This window comes from Vidua macroura, chromosome 2 (assembly GCF_024509145.1).
Source record: "Vidua macroura isolate BioBank_ID:100142 chromosome 2, ASM2450914v1, whole genome shotgun sequence".
Classification (NCBI taxonomy): Eukaryota; Metazoa; Chordata; class Aves; order Passeriformes; family Viduidae; genus Vidua; species Vidua macroura.
The window spans coordinates 73,536,710-73,557,702 of NC_071572.1; the positions used below are offsets into that span (position 1 = coordinate 73,536,710).

The 20,993-nt window shown below is 46.3% G+C and overlaps 1 protein-coding gene across 1 annotated transcript; it reads left to right on the forward strand.

Moving 5' to 3' along the window:
* The first annotated feature begins 14,676 nt into the window (after window positions 1–14,676).
* Window positions 14,677–20,561, forward strand: CD4 (CD4 molecule). Its single transcript, XM_053970578.1, has 9 exons — window positions 14,677–14,974; window positions 16,490–16,669; window positions 16,754–16,897; window positions 17,123–17,395; window positions 17,841–18,203; window positions 18,323–18,565; window positions 18,656–18,774; window positions 19,013–19,080; window positions 20,287–20,561. Exons 1-9 carry the CDS (start codon window positions 14,914–14,916, stop codon window positions 20,300–20,302), a joined length of 1,467 nt encoding a protein of 488 aa, XP_053826553.1. The 5' UTR covers window positions 14,677–14,913; the 3' UTR covers window positions 20,303–20,561.
* The last annotated feature ends 432 nt before the right edge of the window (window positions 20,562–20,993 follow it).

Genomic DNA, 20,993 nt, shown 5'->3' on the forward strand with positions numbered 1-20,993 from the left:
CACTTGGATGCAGGACATAGCTGGAATCCATCTCCCCTGCAGTTCTGACAGTATTTTTTCCCCCATGCTCACTGTCTTCTCCTCTCCCTCTCCCTGCACTGCCCTGCTCACGGCCCTGTTGCACATTTTGAGCGTTTTAACTTATTAGGAACTCATTTTAGAACTTAAAATAAATTCATGTGATGAAAAATTCCTCTGACCCTTGTGTGTGCTTGTGGAGGAGTATGCCTATTTGACAGAGCTGGGTGTACCTCTGCCTGTGTGAATCCGTTTCTAAGGCTTTTGCTGCCTTCTCTTTCTCTTTCAGTTCTGTTTTACTGAAGTTGCCTGTTCGTTTCTGACATTTTCACAGTGGGGAAGGGGAAATTAAATGCCACTGGAGAAGGAAGAATCACAGGTTCAGTCTCTCCTTTTTGCTGCATTTCTTTTTTTTTTTTTTTTTTTTCTCATCTGACTGTCCTTTTTCATTCATTCTTTTATTTCTTTAATCCTCACATTTTCCTGAAAGATCTACAAGTGGCATTATGGTTCTTTGTCACTCTCTTCCTGCTAAGGATGTACTTAGAAATGTAAGCATGAGTCTGCCAGGCCCTACCCCTCAAGACCTTCAATGTGTTTAGGTTTCATGCAGTCAGAGAATGCTCTTCACGTCCCCTCTGAACAGCCATGGAGGGCTGTGGTACTGCTCTTGAGCAGCCATTGAATGCAACCCCAGAAGAAACACTTAGTAGTGAGAGCCACATGGGTGATTTCTCCCATATGGGTCCCCATGCTGAGGCTGCTCCATGTTCAGGATGGAAGATTCTCTTGACTTGAGAGAAGGTCACCACAGCCAGAACAGCTTTTTGTTATTTCAGCAGGTACATGAACAGACCTTCTTACTGTGTGGCTCTCATCTTCCCTCCCCAAAAGGTTCAGGCACTCAGGTAGTGAATGCACTCAGGTATCCTTAGACTGCAGGTAGCACAGCAACACCCAAAAGTCACAACTAGCCCACTCCAGGGAGCATGTCTGGACTCCACAGCTCTTTAGCTACTCAGCTATCCACGTATTTTACTGAAAATGACACCCCTTTCTCCACTTAATCCTAGAGAAGTGCAGCAGAGCTGCAAGGTAGACTTGTCTGCTTCAACCATCCCGTGCAATTTCAGGCAGACCCCGGAGCAGAACCAACATAAGGCAAGACAGTCCAGTGTGGTACCAGCATCTTCCTAGGCAAATGATAATGCTGCTATTTTTTTTTCAGGTGGGAGTGATGTGTCTAGCTCAATCACCTCCCTCTGCCAGATGCTTTGGAGGTAGAGAAAAGGCTGGTTAACCCCTGTGGCGCTGAGGGGCAATCCAATATCCATCAGGATCACATAACATTCTCTCAGTGCCTGACATTGGTTTGCTCTCTCTTCTCACACACAATGGGATGCTCTCTCCTCCTGTGGTAACACTTTCAGCATTGCCTGTTACCAGCCTGGATGTTCTCATTGCTCAGATATGTGCCTGGTCTGTCTTTAAACCTCCCTGTTTCCTTGTACTCTCTGACTTCCTCTGGCAATCAGTCCTTGGATCTCCTTATTCACTGTATGAAAATGGTTCCTCTCTCAGTTTTGAATTGAAAGCTTTCCACTTTCACAGTTTTCTTTTCTCCTATCACAAAGGCTGGGAAAAGAGGGACTCCCAAATCTATCGTACCTTGGATGGCCATTATTTTACCACGTTTTATCACATCCCCTTTTTTGTTACTTCCCCATCCCCTCCTGACTCACTGTCATTCAGGTACCAATCCCAGATTTTGGGATGTTCTCTCTGACAGTGTGCACAGGCCCATCTCTGTGCATGGAGAGCTCTGCTCGGGCCCTGTGCTCTGGAAGAGGAGGCAGCAGCCCAGCAGGGGAGCAGTGCTGATTTACACGGAGACACAGAGCCTTTCTCTGCATCCCTTCCATCCAGCCCTTCGGTGTTTTGTCTGCTCCTCTGAAAGAAGTTCAATAACACTGAGCTTGTACCCAGCTGTTCACTGAGCCTGTCATGATAGGCAGAATCCTGGCATGGTGCAGTTACAGTGAGCAAAAGCCTGGAAGTGTTTATGCAGTTTAGATTTTCCTTCCTAGAAACTATTCCTATATATAGGAAAATATTTCCAAATCAAGATAGCGCAAGGCAAGTCAGTGGAGTTGAGGTGGAAGGACCAAGAGTCTGTACAACAAAACAAACAAATCTGGAAACCTGTTTCAAGCAGAGTCAATAAATAGAAACAGGAAATAAAGCAAATGGAATATGAAGGAAAAAGACCTGATGCTTTTCCATAAGGATACAGCTACACGTGCAAAACTCAGATAAGTATTTTCAATATATCAGAATGTGGTAATTTGACCCTGGCTGGGTCCATCACTCCTTTCTCTAACTGAATGGGAGACAGAAAGTATAACAAGAGGCTCGTTGGTCCAGATAAGGACAGGGAGAGATCTCTCACTGATTATCACCACATCAAAACAGACTTGCCATGGGGAAATTATTTTAATTTATTACCAATCAAATAAAATCAAATCAAAGCATGATACTGAGAAAATAAACTCATATCTTAAAAGACCTCCATCCCACCACTCCATTCTTACAAGGCTTAACTTCACTCCCAATTTTCTCTACCTTCTTCCCCACAGCAGCACAGGGGGACAGAGAATGGGGGTTGCAGTCAGTTCATCATGTGTTATCTCTGCCACTACTTCCCCCTCAGAGGAAGGAGTCCTCACTCTCCCCTGCTCCAGTGTGGGGTTCCTCCCACAGGAGAGAGCCCTCCATGAACTTCTCAAATTTGAGTCCATCCCATAGGCTGCAGTTTTTCACAAACTGCTCCAGCATGGGTCTGCTCTGGGGTCACCAGTCCCACTTGCAAACCTACGCCAGCATGGGCTCCTTTCCCTATAGGGCCACAAGTCCTACCAGGACTCTGCTCCAGCGTGGGCTTCCCTTGGGGTCACAGCCTTCTTTCAGGTATCCACCTGTTCTGGGGTCCTCCATGGGCTGCAGGTGGATCTCTGCTCCCCCATGGACTTCTATGGGCTGCAGGAGGGTATCCTGCCTCACCATGGTCTGCACCATGGGGCTGCAGGGGAATCTGTGCTCTGGCACCTGGAGCACCTCCTGCCCTTCCTTCTGCACTGACCTTGGTGTCTGCAGGGCTGTTCCTACCACATATCCTCACTCTTCTCTCTGGCTGGAGTTGTTCATGTTTTTTTCATCCCACTTAACCATGTTGTCCCAGAGGCTCTACCACCATCACTGATGGCTCAGCCTTGGCCATCAGTGTCTTGGAGCCAGCTGGCATTGGCTGTATCAGACATGGGGGAAGCTTCTGGCAGCTTCTCACAGAAGCCAACTCTGTAGCTCCAGCTATCTTGACCTTGCCACGAAAATTTATTGCACAGATGGAAACTTCAAAAAAAACACAGGAAATCCAGTGGACTCCCTTTTAGCAGAGAGGAGGGCTTAAGGAATGCAAAGAAAGTGTTATGCATGCAAATTCCTTTGCATAGAATTCCTCTGAAAGGAATAGGAAGACAACCTTTAATCCCAAACTAATCTTTCTTTGCTAAGAAAGATCAGCATCATTAGAAAAAATCATAACTACGTCCAGATGTTCTGCAACCCAGACTTCTGAGGGATTTACAGTGAGAGGCTAAGTGCTAGCAAATAGCATAATCTGACAAAAGAGCAACAAGAAAAATAGATTTATTGTGGTCTTTGTGCATTCTGCACAGCCTTTTATAAACAATGAAACATTAAAACCAGATCTCAAATTATGTAGGCTACTAAGGCAGACTGAGTTTTATATGTGCTTGTCAAATTTATGAGAACGATATCAGCACCAATCCTGAAAAAAAAAATCCCACAACTTAGTACTCTGCTTCTGTTGTTTCAACACTTTGGTGAATAAACCCAAAATATGTAGGGTTTTACTTTTGCCTTCTAAAGGCAAAGCCATCACACCAAGCTCCTTACGGGAATGCTGTTGTTGTGGGTAGTGCATCTTGTGCCTCCCACTAAGTTCCAAAGCATCTGGAACAGTCTTTTCATAGTTGTGGATTCCATCATGCTTAAGAGTTTCTCTCCTAGGTTTCCATCCCACTGGCCTGCTAGTTCAATGCCACTCCCTCCAAAAGCTGTCATATGACGTACTCTGAAAAGGGTGTCACTCCCACCTGAACAGATGGGTGTCAGGGGGTCCTGTGGCAGGAGGACATAGGACATAGGACATTGTGCCCAGAAACACAGGAGGTCACACACAAAGGCAGATTTTGCAAGGATTTGGTAATTCTCATTCTTACTGAGGTTCCTTTTCTTTTACAAGCACTGTGTGTCTTCTTGTCACCAGGTCAGCATTCCCCCTTTTTGTATGTAAAATGACACAGGTTTTGGACCAAGGAGGACATACCAGCAAACTCCCTAACAAGCTTTGGGGGCTGTCAGGAGCTCAGTTAGGACCCTCTGCTCAGGCACTCCCCAGCCCTTCAAAATCCTAAATTAGCTATTATGAAGAAATTTTTCACTGTAAGGGGATGAGGCAGTGGCACAGGTTGCCCAGAGAAGCTGTGGATGCCCCCATCCCTGGCAGTGTTCAAGGCCAGGCTGGATCCTGGTCTATTGTAAGGTGTGGCTGCCCATAGCAGGATGTCGGACTGGATGATCTTTCAGGTTCCTTCCAACACAAGCCTCTCTGTGATTCCATCAGCTCGCACGGCCGGCAGAGCTCTGCGGGGACACCCCGGCGGGGCCGGCGGCTGCGGCGGCTGCTGCGCGGGCCCTCCCAGCCTCTTGTCCCGAGCCAATGCCGCCATCTAGTGCACTGTGCGGCGGGATTCTGCGCTGATGAAACACCTCCAGCTGTGCATCAAAACAATTACTGTCACCAGCTTCTCCCCCTTGCTTTTGCCAAGGCCAGTAATAGTGAGCTAGTAAAGCAATATGCATCCTATCTAGGTCCCTAAACGCCCCCCCCCCCCGGCACCTCCCTCCTGCCTGTTGCATTTCTCACATGTCCTTAACACGGGATTGGTTTTGGTTAAGCTTGCTTTAGCCCCTGTCACTTTAGGTGATACACTTCTGCAAGTAGTGATTCTTGATTCCTCTGTCCAGTGCCCTCCAAGCAGTCCCTCATTTCCCAGCACACCTGGCTAGTCTTGCTCCATCAGACTCCACCCCTCCTGACTAAATACAAGGGACCCCTTGCTCATGAAGAACCTCTCTGGAGGGTTCCTGATTTTCAACTTTGATCAGCAAATGAACCTTTATGATATCTGCTTGGAGAGCCCTTTCTTCCCAGTTCAGGCTTCCAAGTTCCTGCAGAGGTATCTCTCCCCATTTTTCCCCATTTCTGAGGAACACAGCTGTGCTGGGGCAAATCACTGGGCCCCCTCAGCAGCCAGCTTGTTTCTAGCTGCCACATCAGGCATCAGAAATGCCCCTCGAGAGGCTCACCAGGTGTCAGCTATTCTGTTGCAAAGAGAACGCTCCTGGCTTTTGAAGCTGCTGATAGGCAGGTGCCTGAAGATCTGTTTTTTATGCTGCATCAAACACTTGTCCTTCCTTCTCTCCAATACCACTTGGGCAATCACTGATTTTCCAACATATCTGGGTATCTTTCAACTATCAGTCTACAGAGGCACACTGAGAGCCCCCAGTGATGTGCAGGGAACTTGGTTTTAAGGAGACGATCTCTGGAGGCATCTTGGCTTTCCAGTGAAGCCAGTTAAAAGGTCTTTGTCAACATCTGATTTCTGAGGCCCTTTTCTCCCTTTATCTCTCACTTCCTTGAAGACACTCAATGTCTCTGCAGACTGTGACCTGTGACCATCACCCAGCACAGCCTGGAAGCTTGTCTCTGCTGAGAGGATCTGTTTCTCTCCAACACGAGCTTGCAAAAATATTGCTGGTGATGGGATTAGAGCAAAGAGAGACAGCGCAGAGTGTCTCTGCAGGGGACAGAGCAGGGAAAGATGACAGCCACTGATTTGTGGGGGGAGAGCCGTGTGCAGTGCTCAGGCTGTTCTCGCTGTGCCGTGGGGTCACTGCGTGATGCTGGATGAGCCCCCTTTCCCCAGGGGTGCAGTACAGCAACTGCCCCAGCGAGGTGAGAACCAGACTTGCAAAGAACCTAAAAACCAGTTAAATATTTATGAGGAATATTACATTCAGAAGAGAGACTGACTGGCTAATATTATTCATCCCTTCTGGATTCTGATGTTTAATTAATGCTTGCAAAGTGCTTTGAGATGCTTGGATGAAAGTGATACAAACACATCACTGCACGCTGTGACCCTTGGTCCCAGAGGTACCTGTTCACTGCACAACTGCAGCAGCTCCAAGAGATGGATCCCCACCCTAGGGTGACAGTGGATCCAGAAGAGGCATTCTCACAATGTGACATGCCTGCGGCTTTGTCACCTCAGACCCACAGCCCTGCTTCTCCTTGCAGTTCTGCAGCAAGTTCAAGTGCATTTTGCAAGCTTTACCCCTTCAGGGAATGCTATTTCTGGTAGATATTTGCAGTGACATAAACCAACTGTTTAAAAACAAGCCAATGTTTCTGTGTTACAGCGTGCTGGGGAGACAAAACGCGAGCCAGAATCTGTGCAAACTGAAGCATCAGCTCAATGCCTCAGATCCCCAAGCACTGAGATGCCAAAACCTTACAATCCCAACCTGAGTTTTCTTAACGCTGTTTTTTTCCCCAGGACGTCCCTTCTCTGGCAGCTGGGGACCAGAAAGGACACTTTTATTTGACACAAGTGAGAGAGTTTTGAAGATGCTGATGTGATATGTCAGGTTCTTGCCAGAGAGCTGTGTCTCAGAAAAGGGCTTTTCCCAGCTTCTGGACACTGGCAGAGTGCCCATCCCATCCCATCCCATCCCATCCCATCCCATCCCATCCCATCCCATCCCATCCCATCGTTTGTATCCCACACTGGGAAGTTCCTGTCTCGTGCAGCTGGCTTCCTCTCTGAAACAGGACATCATCTTTCTTCAAAGTCACAATCCATGGAGAAGCTCTTGTGCTGGAGGCCTGACCATGGCTGTTCCTGTCACAGCTGGTGGCACACTGTGAGCCTCGCTGCTGTGCCTGTCTGTCCCTGCTCCCCCCAAAGCCTGGTTGCATCTCACACCCCCATCCTCAGGCAAAGGGGCAAGTCACTGCCAAAAGGAGAAGAGTGGGCGGCACAGAGATGAAATCTCAGCTGTGTCTGGGGCTCAGTGGGTTTCCGCCACCTTGGCTGAGGCTGGGATTCAGAGAGAGAGACCAAATGTGGGTGGGAAACCACAAAAGCCCCCTCCTCCACCCTACAGAGAAGGGAAACAGCTGAGATTCAGTAGTGGTGCAGGTTGGTACAGGTTACTGAAGAGTAACCTTACACTGGCTTTACAGGACAAGCTTTTGGTACTGGAGGGGCTGCATCAGTGGCTTCTGTGAGAGGTGAGAAGGAGTTGGCCCCCTGATGTCACTCAGAGACACCTCCAGACAGCTCCAGAGCAGACCCACTGCCGACCAAGGCTCAGCTCATCAGTGATGCTGGTGGGACCTTTGTGACTGTGTTTAACAAAGGGTAAAAAGCTGTGCACAGCAGCTGTGGGAGGCAGGAAGGACAATACATGGGAGAAACAGCCCTGCAGACACTAAGATCAGGGGAGAAGGAGGGGCAAGAGGTGCTCCAGGTGCCAGAGCCGAGATTCCCCTGCAGCCCCATGGAGAGTCTGCACTGGAGTAGATTTTCTGGCAGGAGATGTGGCCTATGGAGGACCCACACTGGGTTCATGGATGAGATTATACAGCACCCTGCCCAATCACATTGCCTCCAGCAATGGCAACTCTGTCACATCCCTGGGGAGGTTGTTCTGGTGGCTGATTGTTTTCACTGTAAAAAAGGTCTTTCTAATGTCAAGATGAACATGAAAAACTGCAATCCATGGGAGGAATCCATATCAGAGCATTTCTTGAAGGACCCTACAGTGCAGCAGAGGAACAGCACATATAGGTAGAAGCAGCAGAGATGAGGGGCTATGAACTGACCACAACTCTCATGATCTGTCCCCTGTGACACTTTGGGGGAGGAAGGAGGGATAGAAGAGTCAGGTGTGAAGTTCAGCCTGAGGAGAAAATTGTTGGGTTTTTTAAAAATTTATCACTATGTTATGTATTTATTTGTTTTTAATTTGCCATAAATTAAATTAACCTTTCCCCAAGTTAAGTCAGTTTTGCCCATGATGGTAGCTGGGGAGAGATCTCCTTGTCCTTATTCTGACCTGAGAGGGTTTTTCACGTCTTCTCCCTCTGTCTTGCTGAGGAGGGGGAATGAGAGAGCAGCTGGGTGGGTGCTGGACGACAGCCAAGGAAAAGCCACCACTGTTATAAAGAAAATAATCTCTCATCTCACCCTAAATCTCAGACATACTCCACAGACAGGTGGGCCTGGGTCAGCTCCTTAGAGGTACCTCCTCTTAGTGGTGGTGCAGGAGACAGGCTGGGAAATGGAGCTCAGATTGCTTTACAGAGTGCAGAAGGCATGGGCTGGATCTGGATCTGCCCAGCTAACCTGTTAGTTTGTGAGCTGTCCTCCTCAGTGGAGCAGAACCAGCTCCCAGCCATCCACATTGAAGTTTCAGTCTGTCACGGCCTCCATCAGCTGCCCTGTGGCCAATAGGCTCTCTCTGTTTCGCACACTCATTCTCCCCACTGCTGCCATACATCGCCTTCCGCTCAGGACCATTTCTGTTCACACCCAGAGTCGAAATCACGTGCCTTTGGAAAATCACCATCTGCCTAGAGAAGTCGGCGGATGTCAGCAGAACCTGGACGGGCAGCAAGACCTTGCTGTCGCTCCGGCTGGAGAGGAGGAGACATCAAGGCCAACCCTACATCTGCTCGCTGAACATCAACTTCATTCTTCTTTTGTTTCAGCTGTAGTTGGGTGAGATCAATTACGGCAGGTGACAAACGCAGGGAGACAGAAACACAGAGGCTGAGAGAAAAGAGGTAAGGAAACTCTTTTTTCTGCTAAGAGGCCAGCCTGTTTTCAGGTTTTTTAATGCTCTGAACTTTATTACTCCACTCAAGTTGCTGTTTCAGCACGGATGGATTGGTTTTGCCACGCTTAAAGGTCTGTTGTAAAACCATCTTAAACCTTTGACTTGATAATACTTCTGGCTGTGCAATTCTCTGAGGCCTTTTAATTTTAACTAAAAACTGTCTCCCTGGAATTTTCTCTGGAAGGGGCATGAAAAAAGGGAGTTATGAAAAGCTCAACTTGCCTCAGAGCCTGGGGATCTTTTAAACACATATATAGGGAAATATGTCCTATATGAGGGCCTGTCACTGGTGACTGCATATCACCAAGGCCTGCAAATGCATTGGGAAGCAGCCCTCTACCAGCTGCCACTTGCTATCACCTTCTCCATGTACCCTGCAGGAAGGGGAACTTTATTCTAAAAAAAGCCTGCAAAAATAAGAAGATGCCAGTCTCTAGCTAAGTAAGGATGTCTATTTACATCTGTACGTGCTGAGACTGGAGGGGTCTGTTCTGCTAATCCAGGCTGACTGGCTCACTGCCTGACACTAGCTGCCAATGCAGCCTGATCCATTAGGTCAGGGCTGAGTGAGCAGGATTTCTTGGAAAAAGAGGGATCCTTGCAATTTCAGGACAACAGAAAAGGGATTTGCTTTTCCCTTACATGGGCTGCTGTGCTGTTGAAAGCAGGAGTTTAATTTCTGGTTGAATTTTTCAACTTTCAGGTGGTGTATCTTACTCAGCCTCCATCAGCCACCTCAGATATTCCTCCACATGAGGGTTGAGTTCAGGTTACTGCTCAGTGTTCTCCACCAAGAACTCAACAGACTCTGGTGCAGATTAGAGTCATAGGATCACAAAATGATTTGGGTTGGAAGGGACCTTTAGAAAACAGTTCATTCCAACACCTCTGACACAAGCAAGGACACCTTCCACTAGACCAGGTCACCCAAAGCCCCTTCCAGCCTGGCCTTGAACACTTCCAGGGATGGAGCAGCCACAGCTTCTCTGGGCAACCTGTTCCAGTGCCTCATCAGTCTCTGAGTAAAAGATTTCTTCCTAACATTTGATCTAAACCAACCCTCTTTCAGTTTAAAACCATTCATCCTTCTCTTATCACTATCTGACCATCTAAAAAGTCGCTCTTCATCTTTTTTGTAAGATCCCTTTAAGTACTGAAAGGCTGTGACGAGGTCTCCCCGACTTTTCCTTTGTCCTCCCCAGTGTCTCACAAACATGTCAGCCTGCAGCACAGCAGGGCTTGGCTCATCCAAACTGAGCATCCACCTCATCCCCACGACCGCTTCTTGAGCACCCAGGGACGATGTCCACCTGATGTGCCACAGCTTCATGTGGGGAGCCTGTATTCACCAGAGCAAAATTAAGGAGGGATGATACCCAAATGTCATCCCAAGCACATACAGGGCTTGGAAAGCTGATGAAGGAACGGATTTCAGAGTGCATCACAGTGCTTTTATTAGTCACAGCCTCCGGTGGCTTTAGAAAGGCAGGTCTTGGCTTCCCCTTAGGCCAGAAGGGAGAGCCTGGGCTGTGGAGATGGAGCCACTTCTTGTGACCTCCATGTGGTTACAGGCATGTGACTGGGCATGGGGTACTTCATGGCTGAGGGGAGTTCAGCTGGTGCTGACACAGTGACATCACCACCCTCCTTGTCCTGATCGTGGGACCTCTCCCAGGGAGGATCAGCTGCTTTCACCTGTGTGACCCCATGGATCCTGCTCCAGCACCTCCCTCTCCCAGGAGCTCCAGTGGGAGGGTGGCATCTGCTCTTAGGTGAGCAGAGATGCTCAGGAGGAAATGGAGGAAGGATCAAACAGTCCAGGGGGACAGTAGAGATTGTGAAATGACTCACTGCTGTCATAACTTTGCTCTCTGCTGGCTATTTTCATTGCACTTCATCTCTTACCCTGCCTGCTGCTCACCTGACGTTTGCTTTAATGTTAAGGAGTAAATTCAAAGAAACCACTATTTGGTAAAAGAGCCGAGTCAGCTTTTTTTCAGATTTTTAAACTGAGAAGAAGAGAGGTGAACCCCTTTAGCTCAGGGCCCCACAGCTGAGCCTAACTCTCGAGCAGGGCAAGACGCAGCTGCATCCCTGAGCCCTTGCCCAGCAGGCAGCGCAAGGGGAAATGCCACAGCGGAAGCTGAGGTGTGGAGCCCCCGTGGGGAGAGAGGGCTGGGGGGCCCCCCACCCTGACAGAACGAGCTGCTGCCAGATCAAAAGCACAGCCACAAACAAGAGCGAGAGGAGAAACCAAAACCACACTGCAAGAAAGAGGCACAGGAACACACCGAGAAAAGGAGATGGCCTGCTCTGCATCGGGAGCGGTTGCCGAGTTTTTACTTGTTGGGTTTTTTTTTAATTCAAGTTTTCTCCTGTGTCATGCCAGTGCCAGCCTGTGGAGAGGTCTCTGTAGCCATCACCCACTGGGGTTTGGTACTGGAGGGACCAAGGGGCTGCCAGCCCTGCTCTCAAGCAGATGTTCTCCAGGCATGACTTGGTCCTGCAGGCATCATTCTCTGAAGCAAGCCCACTCACTACCTCAGCTCTCCTTTTCCTATCCCTCAGAGAGGCAAGGATCATTAAAATAAGTCAAGAAGGAAATTAAACCAGTTTAATAAGAGGGGGAAGTTAAAATGAAAAGGAAATCAATGTTCACTTGGGAGGGAGCCCTGCTCCTCCGTTGCTAGATGTGCTAATAAATCAAGTATGCCTGGACTGTTTCTGGCACAGAGGCCAGCTGGCATGAGATGGTCTGGACTATTAAACTCACTTAACCTCCAAAATAAACTGGCCACATGCCAGCCACCTAATGGGAGAGGTCCCTGGCCCATGCTAACACCTAAATGCATCCCAAGAGTTGCTCGGGAGAGCGAGAGTTGTCCCCGGCCAAAAATGTGTCAGGAAATGTACTAGCAATTTAACAGGACTGATGAGTATGTTCCAGTGCCTGGGGACATTCTGTGACACCGCTTAATTTATGAGTACCACCGTAAGATGCAGCTGGGCTGCCTGTAAGGAGGCTGTGGGTCTGCTACAAGCATCCGCTAATGAGAGCAGCTTGCTCGGTTAACACAGCAGAGCCTTGCTCACTGAGATCTGTAAACTCCGGAGCAGCCTTGCCTGCGATCTGGCCTGGAGGGATCCAGAAGGAGATAGAAAGGCAGGGGAGAATAGGAAGTGGCATGCATGAGAAGTAGAAATAAACAGGGAGAGAGGGAAAGTGTGTAAAAGAAATCCTAGCTGAAGGCAACCCATTTTCCCCACTGATTTGTAACATGTAGGTGGTAACATCACACTGTGGAGATCTGCCACAGAAATACAAAGATTAGTGCGAACAAAGTGGGAATGCAGAAGATGTGAAACCAAGAGAAGAAACAGAAGAACAAAGATGCATCAATCTGCATCTACCAAGATGTACAAGGTCAGCAGTTCACCAGTCCCACAGTGCTCTGGTTGTGTGGTTTTGCTCAATAACCAGGAAGCAAGAAGGCAAAGAATAAACTGAAGCCATATGACAGGAGAATAGAGATTCCCAGTCAAAACAAAATTATGAGGTGTGACTCAGCGATTTCATTAATTTTTACTTGTTCCATTACCTTTGGGTTTTATATAAAGTTTAATGACTTCAAAAATTTGAAACCCATAATTGAACTGTTAATTCAAAGACATTACTTTAGAATGGGGGCTGACTTTCATCCCACAGGAACAGGTGATGTGAGATTTCACAGCAGGGATGAGGTTTCTCCTGTCACCTTAGGAATGGATCTTACTCAGGCCCTGTGCCAGTTCTCAGTTATCGATGTTCCTTCGGAGTGAGATGCATACAGATGCCTTGTTAGTGTCCCTTTCTTTATTCTGTAGCTTAACCCAGCAAACTGCTTCATCACTGCCTCTGCATCTTGTTAGGAGTGATCTCCAATCATCTGCACTTGCTCCTTTGTTTTACAATTTTCACAGAAAACAGCTCATGCAAATATTTCCTGGCCTGGGGTGGGTTTTTTGTTTTGCACGAGGCAAGCCATAAGTCTCCTCTGACTGTGTCTTTGCCACCTGTTTCTCTTCTGATGGTGCATATGGCTGCTGTCTTGTTCTTGCACACATATTTTTCATCTGTGCATGTCTGTACATCGGTCTGGATGTCAGATGTTGTGCTGACCTGATCTCCATTTAAATGCAGTGCTGATGTTTTCATCTACTCTTTGATAGCTTCACATGCTCTGATCGTTAAATTAATTTCAGTATTAAATTACCCTCTAATAGAATATATTACACTTCATATTGCACATCGTACATATAAATATTGTAGAAAATTATTCATTAATTTCTTTTGAGTTTAATCCCATTAAACTCAAGCCTTCAATCTGTCACATGCCTGACATGGGGACTGCCTGCTTTCAGAGGAGTGAGCTCACCTCACTGGCTTGCTCACTCCCCAGAGCATTTAAGCTGCTTGGCTTCCCTTCTGTGATATATGCCTTGGTTTAGGGATGGAGAGCTCGGTAATGTCCTTGCACCAGCGGCCATGGTCCCCTTCACCTTGTTACTCCACCCAGCTGGGGCTGTTACCAGCACTGGGTCTTTGCTACAGTCAGAAACTGCAACTAATTTGGTAACTCACCTTAACATGACCATTAGCTTCCAGTTATCACTTAAGGTTTTGCTACCATTAATGCAACTTCTTCTTTTGGAGCTCATTCCTCCCTTTTCCATACACTTTTCATTGAATAATCTTAAGAATTCAAGCATGTCTTTCCAACATCAGACTTGCTGGTTATTGAGAATTTTAAGGTAAGAAGTTAAAAAAAAAACCAACCAAATCAGAAGAAAAATATTAATAACAACCTAAAGATGGCTGTAATCGTAGAATCACAAAATTACATGGAAATATTTAGATGGCAAGGGACATTGGGAGGTCATCAGTTAATTCTCCTACTCAGACCTGAGTTGATTCTAAAACTACAACATGTTGCTCAGGGCTTGACAAGGCAACTCCAGAGTGTCTCCAATGGTGGAGGTTGCCTGGCGTCTCTTGGCATCTACTCTGTTGCTGAACCACCTTCAGTGGGAAGAAAGTTTTCCTTCTATCTAGTCAACATTTCCCTGCTCAACATATGGCTGCTGCCTCCTGTTCCTCCCCTGTGCACATCTGAGAAGAATGTGGCTTATTCTTCTAGGTAATATCCATTAGATAACGGGAAACTGAAATTAGATCTCACTTTGGCTCCCTTCTCCCTGTCAAACCCAGTTTTCTGCCTCTCCCTGTATATCAGGTGCTCCAACTTCCTCACCATCTCACTAGCCCTCCACTGAACTCCATACAGTTTGTTGTACTGGGGGCCCAAAGCTGTACCCTGTATCCTAGATGAGACCTCAGGTGCGCCAAATAGAGAGAAATAATTACTTCACTTTACTTCCAGCAGAGCTGGCTGTGCTCTTGCTAATGCAGCCCTGTATGTGTTTAGCTTTAATCTCTGCAAGAGTGATGATAACCCACCATAGAGAAGTAAAAAAGCACAGAAGTCTTGGCAGTATAAACAGCTGCTGCCTGATGAATGCCAGAAACCTAGGGATGAGTAAAATGAAATGTTTATTACCAAACTCCAGGGGCACGCTGTAGATGGATTCTTTGCTGAAACAAAGGGCTCTGGTAACTTTCCCAATAAGCTTCTATTTTGTTGTGCTGAAGGATGGTGGGAGCTGACTGGGAACACAAGTCCCATCCATCGAGGTCTGAATAATCAAACATTATTAATAGAGCATTTGGGTCTTCCAGGATAAGATCCCTTGGCAGTGACAGCATTTCCAGCCCTCCGCGCACGAGAGGAGCGTTCCCCAGTGATGGAGTCGTGTGGCACAGCCCTGAGCTGCATGCCTGCTGCCTTCCTGCTTCTGCATCTGGGTGAGTCCTGGGCTCAACAAACCCTCATGGTTCTCACAGCCTTTTCACAGGCCTCACAATACTCGGTGTATTTCTAGGCTCTTTCTGATGTGTTGTATAAATTTCCTCACACGGTTTAGCTTTGGGACTCAGGTTGTTCCCAGCCAGCCTGCTGAGCCTGCCAGCCAAAACCAGGGTTTAGGGAGCTGCCCCACAGAGATGCAGGAGTGGGGGTCCTGTAAGAAACAGGATACACATCAAGCAGAGTGGAAAATATGCCCTCCACATTGCCTCCAGCTGTCTGGGCAAGAACATATCTGTGATGCGTAACCACATCTGTGATGTGATCTTCGGAATGTCATCACAGATTTGCCCTTGCAAATGGAATGCTACTGGCTTGCTTAGCTTGACTGCTAATGTTATAAGCTTTGGTGGATTTTTTAGTGCTCATTTTCCAAGAAAGGAAAGACAGTGAATAAGGCCAAGCCAGCATTTCTCAGATACTCAGATTTGATTCCTCTGGTCACAGAGAAAAGATTGGAAATCTTTTGTGCATCCTAGAACCAAATAAAAAGCGAAATATACCAACTCTTATTAATAACATTTCTAATTTCACAATTAAAGACAAAATCATAAACTTCTGTAGTCCAATGTGCAATTATTGAAAACCTGTATGGGTACTGTTGCAGGTTACCTCTTAGAGGGATGTAATTTCTGGCAAATCCTACATTAAACTTTTCATTTTACACTTCTACAGCTCTTCAGTACTCAGGTCATCTGGGGGATTTGCAGGTTAGGCATCTCTGAGAGCTTACCAGCAATGAGGCAGAAGATCACAACCCTGTTATTCCCAATCTTACCTCTGGCAACCCCATCTCCTTCTTAAGGTCTCCTGCAGAAAACTTCTTTACAGTGAAGGAAAAGAAATTATTCTTCCAAGAAACCACTCCTAATGTTTCTTCAACCTTATACATCCTATTTCTTTCACTGTCACATAGCTCTCCTCTCAAGAACAGGAACCTGGCATTAGGTCAGCCTTCTTTCTTTCTTTTTTACTTTATTTCTTCATTTTTTTGTGTTTTCAGTCTTCATCCATGCAAAAACTGGAAGAAGGTGTAAGCAAATTTGTCAGTGTTGCATCAAGTGTTGACTGGGGAGTGAAGGAGGGCTGACATATGCCATCCTTCATTTGCTACCAGTAGAATAACTAAGTCTTATCCAGTGGGAAAATGTTGTTTCAGTAAAGTTGTTGATATTTCAAAATTATGAATGATGGTCAGTCCACCATAACTACTGGTATTTTCCTTTTTTTCTGAATATATGTGAAAAAATACAACCAAGTAATAAAAGAGCTCAATTGACTGACTGCTTGATTGATGATATAAAGGAGTGACAAATTCAAAAATTGAGGATAATTTCAGTGTCTGGGAAAGGAAGGAGAAATATCAACATGTTTTTGGAGGGCTGGGAAGTCTTCACTGAGCCACCCTTCAGAAAGTGAACTTACGCCTTGTTTTGGTCGGTATTGACTTTCAGGCCTGATCTCCAGTATGGCTCACCAAAATGAATTCCAGACTGGGCTTGAAGGAGGGGATGTGACCCTGAACTGCACAGGCATACTTCCTGACTCACAGTTATCCCGGGACACAGTTGTGAGCTGGAAGTACTCTGATACTCTTCTATGGCGTATGGAAAAGAATAATAAATATTGGAAAAGTAAGGCTTCCAATTCATTGCCCCTTCTCCCTTGACACTGCTGAGAAACCTCTTCCCTCCTAAACAAGCCTATTTTTTCAAAAGAACCAACTTTCATTACTGGCCGAGCTGACATCAAGATGCAATATAAACAACTGTATGTGTGGAATCTGAAACTCTCCGACGCTGGCATCTACACCTGTGAATATGGCACTCACAAAGTCTGCACCTCACTGCACATCTTTAAATGTGAGTGAGTGGAGGGCTTTTAGTCATCAAGAGGGGAGGGAACCATAGAGCTTGGGTAGACCTTTCTGCTGGGATTCTTTATCCAGCTGCATTTCTTCTGTTCCAGGCTATCATTTCTTCTCCATCTCCAGAGCACAGCATCTCCAGGTTCTCTTTGCTGTAACACTTGTCTCTCTCTTGCAGGAAGAGGAACTGACTTACTGGCCGTGCATTTTCTTTTTACAGTGACAATCTCTTTGGATGGGCATTTTCTGCAGGATGAAGTCCCTGAACTGATTTTAATTCAAAATTCATCCAGTCCTCTTCCTGATCTCAGCATCACATTGTTTGACAGTAACAATAACAGAGTAACACCAGAAATACAAAACAAGAGCCGTCAAAAATACATAGTGAATTTAAAGAAACTGGAGACTACAGACAGCGGAACCTGGGTGTGTCAGGTCCATTCAGACGCTCCATTAATTGATCAGAACATCTCCTTTGCTGTGAAGGTATTAGGTATGTGACAACAAAAATGGAACTCACACACAGGCTTGGGAACCAGTATTCCCTTCAGCTCATGAGTTTAACTTTTAATCTCCAAATTCCAAGCACTGGTGCTCCAGGGTTGACTTCCCAGGGCTTCCAACAATGCAGCTTGGTGATTGTTCTGCTGCTTGAGCTCTGTTCCACTCTTGCACTCATATTTATCTCCAGGCTTGGTGAGGAGAAGATTCTCCTTTCCTTGGGGTCTGTTCTTCTCAGCTCTGCTGTGCTTGGGAGCTTCAGCTCTTTCTGCTGTCTTATTCTCCCTCTGTTTAACCTTCCTGGAGGATATAATGGCTTTTCTCCAAATCCTTTTTAAACTGAGTGCAGCGTGCCTCACTCTGGATCAAGGGTAGACATGGGGAAGTGTAACCATGGCTCTTCCTGCCTCTGTATTCCTTGTCTCTTCTAAATTCAGGTTTTCAGAATCCAGATTTGGAAAGAAAGTATGCAATTGTTGATAGCACTGTCATCTTGTCATGGCATCTGAACTCCCAGAAGATAAAATGGAAAGAAGACTTCACAGGACAGCTGAATTGGAAACAACAGGAAAGTGCAAAATCTCATGAGCTGCTTGAGTTCAGTGTCACAGCACAAGGACAGCTGCATGAGACTAAAAAAAACAACAACTTTCTGTTTGAGATACCTGAAAGCAAACCTGAAGGTACCATAGCAGTGAAGCTCCCCAAAGTCCATTTCAACCATTCTGGCCAGTACCAGTGCCAGCTGGAGTACCAAGGAAGACATACACAGAGCAAGATAGAGCTGGTGGTGATGAAAGGTGAGAGGAAGAGAAGTCGGTCATGAAGAGGAGGAGCTATAGAAATCTGCAAGCCCCAAAAGCATTGATGGACCCATCTTCCCATCCCCTCGCTCACATGTCCTTTTCTTGCTTTACAGTCTCAGCTAACCCTGCTGGGCCACTCTCCAGAGGAGCCAATATGACCCTGACCTGCCAGGTCTCCGGACAGCTTGCACCCAATGCCTACTTGCGCTGGGAACGTGTGAATGGCAGTGAGATGGACATTAAGAACTCAAAGCAGCGTGAAGTAAAGTTGGAGGTGAACATCAGTGCTGCAGGGCTGTGGAGCTGTCACCTCATAGAAGACAGCGACAAAAAGATCAGCTTTCAGTACCACGTGGGTATGGAAATTAGCGTCACATCCCTGCCCCAACCCTAAAGCTATAAAATTCTATTTGTTTCTGTGTCTAAATACTTTTATCCTCCCACAGAGGAAGCTTCTGTTTGGATTAACTATGTGGTAATTGGAGCAAGCATTGGAGGCAGCTTATTGGCGTTTGCCCTTGGGTGCCTGTGCATCATCAGTGGTATAAACTGGCAGCGGAGAAGGGTGAGTGCCACGGTCCCTGTGAAAGGTGCAGAGATTACTGGCTCTCCAAACCACAGGAGGAGTCAGATTTCCTGTCTGGGTGCAGGGCAGAACAGACAAAGGGTCAATCCTTAGACTCAAGGCAAGTTTTTGAGATGGGCAGTCTGCAAATGTCAGGCAGCACTTTACTCCCACTTCACAGGAAAGCATTTGAAGCATAAAAATATCCAATTATTCTTTGTCCCTTCTCTCCTGGCAGCTACGGGCAAAAAGGATGGCACAGGCAAGACAATACTTGCTGGAAAACAAGACATGTCAGTGTCAACAGTAAGTGGCAATGAGGGCACCCAGAATGGGCAGACTGTTTTCAAGAGAGAGGGGCTGGATGACTGAGCGGGAAGAATTTGAACTTGAGCCTCTGGTGAAACAGTACAGCTGCATTTCAGCATTTTCAGCTCTTACTCATGTTAAATTCCTGCTTAAGAGTTATGAGCTCTACTAAATCCCACACCCATGGTAGCACTGTGCTGGGAAACTTTTGAGCAGAGTAGTTTCACTCAAATTATCTTAGTGTTGAGAGATGCTAGTCCAGCCCAAGCAGGAGTTCCAAAGTCCTTTGGTAGGGTCCACAGTGAATCTGAGATCTGGATATCAAGGTTGTGGAGGTGGAAGGCACACAAGCAAGCACAAGGATGAAACCTAAATTTTAAAAATCCATGATGTCTATAATTTAATTCCAGCTCTGCTAGAGCATTGCTGGACTGCATTTGGTGAAAATTGCCAATAACCTCCCAGGAGTAACAAAAGAGGAGAAAAAAAAAATCACAGAACAGTCTGATTTGTACCCTTTCCTAAAAGCCTTGGGTGATGTGAAATACACCATTGTGTCATGACCCTTTTCATGGGAGCAAGGATTTCTCAGCAGAGAAGCTGCCCTTTGCCATGTCTTTAAGCTTATATGGTATCAGGCAACAGAAGCAGCTGTTGGAAACACTGACAGCCGTTCTGTCACTGGGAGTGGAGCGCAAAGGGAAGTATAAATGGTTGCATGAACAAGTTTGATGAATGTTTGGGTACAGAACTGGACTTCTGCTTCATTTCACCAGTGACATTGGCAAACTGTGATAGTTTCATCTAATTTTTTCTCACTGCCACCAAGAATTCAGTGACAATGTTTATTGGAAATACTGCATCACAGCTGGGATGTGTATGTGGTGAAGAGCATAACATGTGTCAAAGAATTCACCTTCTTTTCACCTACATTTTATCAAGGTTAAAAAATAATCCCCATAAAGAGAGGACAAAGTCTGTACAGATACATCAAAATCTAGATAAATCTGTGCTGTACAAGTGCTGATACAGTTGTTCTCTAACTCTCTTTGCCAAGTAAGCAGCTCAGTGTAACTGAAACCTAAACTGCAGCCGTGTGGACGCTCAAGTAACTGTTCGCATCCTCAGCTACAGAGGCAGGCAGTCATTCTCTATGCAAAAAAAAGTGGGGGGTGGTACTCATGTAGTACTTTTCTTTTGCAGCCGGCTGAAAAAATAATACTGCAGCACTGACATCACAAGGACTGATGAAGTCTCTGCCTGTACCTAACCACGTGGCAGCCCATAGTGCTCTGTGAATCCATCTCCCATTTTCCTGTTTTAATGTAATTCTTTATTCCTTCATCATTCCCCCAGTCTAATGACATGGAGGGAGGTTGTCTGGCTAGGAGCCAATGGACCAGACAAGAAACCCTGAGGGGTTATGATTGATCCTCAGTTCTATAATGAGAGATGCTGAACAGAAGATATGTGTATATATACACACACATACATATATAATATGCTTGTATTTTGTTCATGTACTTAATTTGACCTTCTTGTGGAACCAATTTTATGTGCTTCTTTTATCTGTCTGAGCAACAATAAATTACTTTGGGGTTGGGATTTATTTTTTGCAAGCTGGACTACATTTTTTCTGAGGCACTCTTGTCTGGTTCAAATTCACATTTCTCTCTTTCCTGCTAGGATGTGAAATGCTGATTCTCACTATCTCCAACCTCCCTGGCTGCCATGAGCCTTCCTTAATGCACCAGCTCTTTGCTGTCTGTGAAACATGTCTGTCCATGCTCATTTGCCTTTTCTGGGCAGTCTGTGCCCTACATATCTACCCCTAGACCTACATATCTGATCCCCCATATCCATCTCTCAGCCTTGTAGCTTTCACCTCTCCCATAACAAGCTAAAAAACA

Coding starts and splice junctions, on each gene's coding strand:
- CD4 (XM_053970578.1), top strand. CDS start 14,914: ATGGAGTCGTGTGGCACAGCCCTGAGCTGCATGCCTGCTGCCTTCCTG. Junction 17,396..17,840: donor CTTTGCTGTGAAGGTATTAG/GTATGTGACAAC, acceptor TTCTAAATTCAG/GTTTTCAGAATCCAGATTTG. Junction 18,566..18,655: donor CAGCTTTCAGTACCACGTGG/GTATGGAAATTA, acceptor ATCCTCCCACAG/AGGAAGCTTCTGTTTGGATT.